Source organism: Geospiza fortis, unplaced genomic scaffold, assembly GCF_000277835.1.
Source record: "Geospiza fortis unplaced genomic scaffold, GeoFor_1.0 scaffold381, whole genome shotgun sequence".
NCBI classification, from domain to species: domain Eukaryota; kingdom Metazoa; phylum Chordata; class Aves; order Passeriformes; family Thraupidae; genus Geospiza; species Geospiza fortis.
In genome coordinates this window covers 3,194,489-3,202,540 of record NW_005054348.1, presented here as the reverse complement: position 1 = coordinate 3,202,540, position 8,052 = coordinate 3,194,489, and the positions used below count along the sequence as shown (strand labels likewise).

Here is an 8,052-nt window from a genome sequence, read left to right as displayed (position 1 = left end):
GCTGGCACAAGAAGAGGGCAAGTTATTTCCTGCTACAACTAACATATAAGGAAATATGAAGACACTAAACCTCTTTTGAACATTTTCTCCAGGATGTGTTTGTCAGTAAAGCGGGATTTTTTTCTCCTAGGCCACTAATCAATGCCTATGACCAGCCCAAACAGCTTTTGTTCAGACTGGGGAAGCCAAGTCCTGGGTTCCAGGACAGGATACACCAAAGAAATGAACTGATAATGGTGATAATGGTGGCAACCCCTCCCCAACAACAAGGGATCCTGACAGCTATGAGGGGTTGAACTGCCCCTGGATGGAGAGCTCAGGGACCGTGCTGAACAGAAACCTGAGTTATTACTGGTAACAATGACTTCAGATAATACAAGATCAAGTATTTCAGGTTTAGATTTTTAACATTTATTAAAAAAGCAGGATGTATGTTCATTTCAAATTAAACAGTTAAAAATGTTAAAGCATACAAACAAATCAATTGTGTACTAGCAGCATCCAATTGTTAGAATTTTCTAGAACTCCTCCGTACAGTCTTGGCAAGCTCAAAATATTACAACTTGCAACCAACTGACCTCACCATAGTGCAGATAAAACAAACTTTATAAAAACAACAATTTAAGGTTAAATAAGCTTAAATAAAGGTGTTAAATACAAGACACTTGATCAAAGCTTCTGTACAAAGATAAACAAATTTGGCATTGTACAACTGATTGGCTGGCTCACAGCATACATGATTTCCATAGTTAAGCAGTGTAGCTGTTTAGCTGAACATGAACTATACAAAAGTAACTGAAGTTGGGAGTGGGCTAACCCCAGTGAGCCATTTACAAGGCATGTGTATTTTTAGAAAATCAGAACACTGTTTATATTCAGGCACCATTTGTTCCTGCAAATAAATAATCTCTAATGTATCTGCATCCAAACTAGTGTTAAACACGTCAGTGCTAACATTTTATAAACACAGCTCTGTGACTATTCACTATACCTCCATTCTTATTGCTATGACAATGTGGACTGTGGAAATAAAACTACTGTACATACAAAAAAATAGAGCACCTTTTAAACATTAAAGTATATGTCTGGTTATTCTTTTTATCTTACAATGCTGAAGCCCAAGCTAATTTAAATTGCTTTAACATCTTCACCAGCACACCTGAAATGCAGGAACTAAAACCCCAAATATTCCTCTTCAGGCAAGCCCCAGCCAGAGCAACTTCTAAAAATGTCTAAAATGACACTAAGGATTTTTTACATTCATCTGCACACAAACAAGTATCTGCTATTCTCTGCTTTCTTCATATGAATTTAAAGACAGGTTGCCACAGTTCTCTCTCCTTTTCAGATGAATAAAGCTGGACAGAAAATGTAGCAGAAACACCTAAAATGGATTGTGAACACAGTGAAATTATTACCCCGCTAATTCAAAGATACAGCTGTTAGGTTGTTCAAATAAGTATTTTGCAGGGCCCCAGCCATTAGGATTTTTTGTCTATTGTATTAAAAAACCATTCTGTAAATTTCCTCAGTTGAGCAGCTGCTGTTTGAGACTCTTCCTGAAGTCTCATGTTATCTTGTCTCAGGTGCTGCACCTCTGCTTGGAGAACTGCCTTGTCCTGTTTTTCCTGGTTGACAAAGATACAAGTTGAGCAAAGTGAGTAGTTGTGATTTATTTTTGTTGTTAATATTTCTATGCAAGTCATAACAACTATATTTTGTTGAGCTCCCTAATTCATTCTGACAACTGTTAATTCCCCAAATATGCTCCAACTACCTAATTCACTCCAAGAAAATACTGCAAGCTAAAAAGAAAACTACATGTTAGTTTAATAGTAAAATTAAAGGCATTTACACAATTTAACAAAAGAAAAATAAAATTAAGCATTAAAAGCATAAGAAGCTTTTAGCTATAATAAATCATATGTGAGAGCCCAAGTTGTAAGTAATTGATTTCAAATAAGGAAGAACAATATCGAATTTCAAAATTTTTCCTTACATGATTATTTTCCTACCAAGAGCAGCTTCATTTCTATTATCCTGGCAATATCTCCAGCTCAGAATTTTGACAGCAAATGAGGCACAAATCAAGTCGTTGCTACATGAGCAAGGCAGCACAAGGCAACAAGGATGACAAAACTGGGGTGCTAACTACTTAGCAATGGTGACCTATCCATATCCCTGTCCCATGTTAAATCCAAAGTACCATAAATAAAGATGAAGTGTTTCCTTTTTTCTGGGGTATGAGTATTTGTAGGACTGTTGTTTTGGAGTAAAGACCCATAAACTACTTAGCCTTGGGCCAATTTCCTCACCTAACCATTCCCACAGGACCTTCTGCTCCTCAGTGCTCTGAGCAATCACTGAGTCCTCCTGTCTAGTTTAGCTGATGTACTTCTCTCAAGCACTTGGTGATCTCTGTGTAAAAATGAAACTACTAAAACTGGGGAACAGTTATGGTGCTTGTGGTCTCTTACCTTTCTCAGGTCAGTTTGTAGCTGCCTGAGGATGACTTCCAGCTGGTTTACTTTTCCAGTCAGAGTACTTGGAGCATGTTCCCTGTAAAGTAAACCACTACCTTCACTCTGAGTTAGTGAAAAAACATCTTCTTCCCAGCTTTAGCAGAGTTACACTTTTAGTAATAGCAAAGGAAACCAATAATGGGAAAAGAGAGACAAAACCAGCACCAGTAAAAGACTATTACTAGAACATAAATCCAGTCCTGCAATATCTGAAATACAGCACTGCTTCTCATGCAAATCAGGCAGAAGTCACAATGATTTTAAGAAGCAATGTTTTAGGAATGACTTGCACATACCCTCACAGTGCATGTCACACTCACTGGTCCATGGTGTGCAGGCACATTGGTTAACAAGCTGCTTTCTGATAAGCACTAATCTCAAGCAAGATGCAGCAGCAATTACTGCAAACCAAAAGAGCTGTAAAAGGTTCTTTTGTCTGCCGTGCAGTAGTGTCATTTTCAGTAAAGGATAAACCTATGGCTTAATGGACACAAATATTTTGTTTAAAGGTCAAAACACATAAAATATTGCCACAGGTTAATCAAATGCATGACTGAGGGAAAATACTGAGATAGCTTCTGTTTTCTGAATGACAATGAGCACTGTGGGAGACAGTTCCATGTACACTATAGATGCAATTAGCCATCATGTGAGTAATTGTGTCTGAAGAGAGCAGGTGAAGAGAGAGGCTTTACATTCAAAGCTGAATCAGCGCTTCATGCAATTGCACAAATCTGACAGGTTTGCCATGGCTAAAAGGGGAACATCTTTAACAGTCTTCTGCAGTCCTTACTGATCATTAGCCTCGGGAAAGATATGGACTTAAAAGTCATTACAATAAATATGCTTTACCGTGTAAGCAGGCTAATTTGTGTAAAATTGGTTCAAATTAAAATGTGATAGTCTAACAAGCAAGAAGACTTTCTCCTCTATTTGCCATTCTTCCATTCCTACAATTGAAGAGCACAACTAATCAAAGATGTGTTTTTCTTTTAAAGTGTAGTGGTGGACAGATTATACTGCTGAATCTATAACAAGAATGATCTCTAAATTTACAAGCATACTCCTTAGAGCAGGATAGCTAGAGAATCAGGGGAAAAAAAAGGAATCATTTCTCTCACAGCACAGGGAAGAATTTGAAGAATTGGGTAGTTTGGCATAAAATCTGCAATCCTCTGTTACAGATTCTCTTGATTAATTTACCTCTGTATAAAAGAAAAATTACAGGTTTGCAAATAGCAAATAGTTGCAAAGATAGGATAGACCCTGTTCCAAGGTTTGAGATGTTTGCTGCCAATCAGGTTATTGTATCCTACAGAGTTGAGCTCCTGTTATGAGTTCTATTAAAATGAAAACAGAAATAAATGTAACAAAAATTATTATTGTAAAGGAGGAATGCAGTAAGAAATTTGATTATCTGGAACTCTGCATCTAACCTTGATCTGCATTCCAGACCTATTGCAGTGAGAGAGAAGTTGATTTGAAGAAACAAAATTTTTCAAAATCAAAGAACTTATAAATCAAGGCAACAAGTCTGGCATCAAACAGCCATGAAACATGCATACAGGCAATTTAACATGCAACATTAAGAGAAAATCTTTCCTTAAAATAATAAAAATGAAAAAAATCATTCATTTTGAAAGAAATATGCTTCAATTCTGACATACCCCGCATCCTCAAGAAAATCTTTTCCATCTGGAGGACTCTCATCCAAAGGTAACTCCTGAGCTCCTTCCAAGCCCTGAGCTTGCTGCATATCATTCAAGGTGCAAAAAGATGCTACTCTCTGATCTGAAAAAAAGTAACATAAGGATACTTCTAAAATTGGACAAAACAAAAGTCTGTATTACAGCCATTATCCTGGTTCAGTTAGCAAAAATGGATGTAGGCTTCTACATCTCAGCTTTGAAGATAACCAGCAGATGTGCGCACCAACTAGTTGGCTTCCCCACACCTGCATCCAAAGGCAACCCCAAAGCAATTTTTTTATGTCTATCAGCAGTATGACAGTTTTGTCTGGACCACTTAATGCTGATATGAATAGTAAATTGGTCTTGATGAAATATGCAGAAAACCATTACAGAATTCAGGTCCACAACCAATGACAGTAATAATTCAGCAAAAAGGTTTGCATTTTTTTCCATGGACTTAGAGCCCTCAGATTCCCCAGAAATCTTCACTTTTCTTTTCATACTGCTTTACTGTCTCAAGCATTTGCAGAAGCTGATGGTAATCTGCATACTTGAAAACCAATAAATACACACTATTTTTATCAATTGACTTTTTATTACAGGTATTTACTAAAGCACTCTAGTATCTGCATTGAATTTCACCAGAACATAATCTAACAAGCACAGATGCAATTACCTATGGATATACAGTGTGGTTGCCAAAATACATCAGTCACCACATAATAGAAGTATGCCATGCAGATCATTATTGCACAGAACAGGAGTAAATGATGCATTCATTAGGATTTAATTTGTCTTCTTTAAGAAAAAAAAAAAAAACAAAACAAAAACAAAACAACCAAAATCCATATTCTGTGGAGATTGATTTAGCTTATTTCTACCAAACAAAATCCATGTCTGTAGGCTTGTATGAATTCTGGCGACAACATGCCTGCCTTGCCCTTTCTCCCCTTGCTGTACCACCCCACCAGGCCCAAAGCTTGCATTATCATGCAAACGTGCAAACATAGGAAGTATCAAAAAAAGTTTACAAAAGGCAAAAGTCATCAATCCCAGACCATCACCTAGAAACGGCGTCTGATGACAGAACGGCCCAAATTCTTCATCTGAGTCAAAACCTGGAATAAGATTTAGAATGTTCCTATAAACAACAGAGTCCATCTCCACTGGAGCAGCTGTGGCCCTTGCAGCAGTGGGATGTTCCCGTGCAGTTCCTGCTGTGCTCACTCCCAGCCTTGCCAGGCCATTTCTACTCAACACCAACATCACAGTAAGCACGAGGTGCACGCCCCATGTCTCTGATAGCAACACCCCAGTGTTGTGACACAGCCTGGCAACTTGGCAGGCTACATAACAGGACAATCCTTCAAACTCTTAAGGACACAAACAGTGAACACAGGCCCGATCTCTTCAAACAGGAAGGACAAGTTCTACCAAACAAAAATAGGAAATCACTAAAATGCTCTTTGTTGGTTTAAAAACCCCTTCAGCATAGCATAGATCGCCAATTCATTCTATAATACAATGAACAAAAGTTGCATGTCTGATTTTGTCCAATATCAAAGATTGCAGCACATTTCCCATGCTTTTAGCCTTATTTCTGACTACTGATGGATCTCAACAAACATGAACATGACTATTCTATATGTGCTGACAATAAGGTAAGGACATAATTTTAAACACATAATCAATGACATCATTTGCAGATTTGAAACCTACTAAGATAAATAGATTTACTTTGTACAGATAAATAAAACTTTGTTTCTCAGATCAAACACAGTATGTAGCCCAGAAACAAGACAGTATAAACAAACAGTCTGAAGAACACAGATAATTATTGATTTCACCTTCATACGATAAACATTTTCATTACAACAACTAGTTTTTATAAAGAAAAATTAAGTGTATTTCTGGGTATGATGCTGTAGACCTAGATTCTGCTTCCTCCAAATTAGAGAGGCCCCTCCCATTCAATTGAATCAAAAGGTACATACTAAACAGAAGATAATACATGTAAATCTCAGAGCTCTTACTCTTAACTGAGATGTCCCTGCCAAACTCCAAAGAGAGTCCACCCACAGAAAACTATTTGAAAATAATATATTGGTCTTTATATCAAAAGTTTAAACAACTGACTTAGTGAGACCAAAGATGAGACAAAAATTCATGTTTAAATTTACAGTAAAAGAGTCATACAGCTGTAACCACTAAGAGTTTGAATCTGTATTTTCATTGTTCCAGACCACTAACAGAGGCCAGAAAAAACTCCAGGCAATTTTGATGTACTCAAAGCAGAAAAGGCTAAAATGAGTATAGTGCATGAAGCCACTCTCTCATTGTTAAGGTAAAGTCTACCCACAAACATATACTGACATATGCATTGAAGCAAAAAGAGTTACACATGCATGCCCTAGAAATCATCAAATGTTAACTAAATATTGTTATCCTTTCTTTTTCTAACAGTTTAACACACTACTTTGGTTAAAATAATTATCTGTCATGCTAAATGATCCACTTCTTTCTCATTATGTGTAGCATTACATTTAGCTATGAAGAATTTAAATCAAAGTATTAAAATAACATTAATTATAATAGCACAGATGTTTCTGCAAAGATAAATTTGCATTAAGAAACACTGCATTTTGATTGGCACCAGTAGACATTCATAAAAATCACCTGGAAAAAAATCAGGAGCTGAAACTACCAATGTTAAAGAACAGGGATGTCAGAAGGACTATCTTAGGCTTTTAATGCTCACAATATGACTTATCAAACACTAATCAGCTTTTTTAAAGCATAATAAACCCACTTTGAAGTAGAACAAATAGTACAAAGTTCTACTAATAACAATATTCAATATTTGTATTTGTGTCATTTGTCTTTTATAATTGCAGCAGCAGCTATGGACATCCAAAAATGCTTCTCTTTTTTGTCCCCAAAACATGGAAAAGATCAAAAAAGTCATCAACACATGTTGAAAGCCAGTTCTTCTTCCCTAACTTGAAGATCTATTGGAAGAATAATGCAAAAAGAGAATTGAAAAATTAAATCTCTAATTTTCCCTTAGTCTTTTCTGGGATTTCTCCTTTTTCAAATTTGGCTTTCCAATTTATTCCACCATATCTTTATCTTTGCTCAGTTGAGCTTGCTTTCTTTCTTTTTGGTTCTTTAACCTCTTTTTCACCCCAAGTGCCCTCCCTCTTTTGCTGTACAGTCACATAGAGTCCTATCTATTTTTTATTCTTTGCTCCAGGGATGGATACAGGAACATCACAACAGAGTATTTCCATCATGCGAACTCCTCCCTGGTTATGTCTCTCTGCACTTCCCAATGAAATAAGAGACAGAAACTGGAAGTAGCCTATCCATGTATGGTAGAAATGGGAAGATTCCCCTTGCTACTGACTGAACTGATGTTAGCATGCATGCAAAACAGAGAAATATCAGCATCAAAACCCTGTCTTGCAAAGGAAGGAGTGCAGAGTGTTAAAATAATGCTCCACTGTGCTGCAGCTTATGGGCGCTGACCCTCCACAGAGGCAGCTCAAGCAAAAACCCTTCCCCTGCAGCTTCTTGAGCTTATGGATTTAATGCATGCACAGCTCTCCATTACACTGTGAAGACCTGTCTTAGGAATAACAGATTTTCAGAAAAAGTTTGAAGTAAATACTCAGCTTTGCACAAAGGTTCTTGTCAAGCAAATGCAGTGAAAATTAAATCCTGACAAAGAGAAAAGCATTACCACCATACTTTCAATTAAAAACAAAAGTAATAACTACTTCTACCCTCACAGGCCACAGTTTAAAACCTGCTGTTCTACACAGGATCAAGGCTTCAGC

The 8,052-nt window shown here is 36.9% G+C and overlaps 1 protein-coding gene across 2 annotated transcripts in view; it reads right to left on the bottom strand.

Annotated features, from left to right (window-relative positions):
* Positions 1 to 388: 388 nt before the first annotated feature.
* Positions 389 to 8,052, bottom strand: part of SIPA1L2 (signal induced proliferation associated 1 like 2) — a 124,259-nt gene continuing 116,595 nt past the window's right edge. Inside the window, exons 21-24 of one of the 2 annotated variants that reach the window (XM_031058754.1) lie at positions 5,278 to 5,331; positions 4,190 to 4,313; positions 2,478 to 2,559; positions 389 to 1,628 (exon numbers count right to left, since the gene is read on the bottom strand). In XM_031058754.1, the coding sequence (XP_030914614.1) occupies positions 1,482 to 1,628; positions 2,478 to 2,559; positions 4,190 to 4,313; positions 5,278 to 5,331 (407 nt within the window). In that variant the 3' untranslated portion in view covers positions 389 to 1,481. The remainder of the gene's footprint in view (positions 1,629 to 2,477; positions 2,560 to 4,189; positions 4,314 to 5,277; positions 5,332 to 8,052) is intronic. The other variant, XM_031058755.1, reaches the window with a different exon arrangement.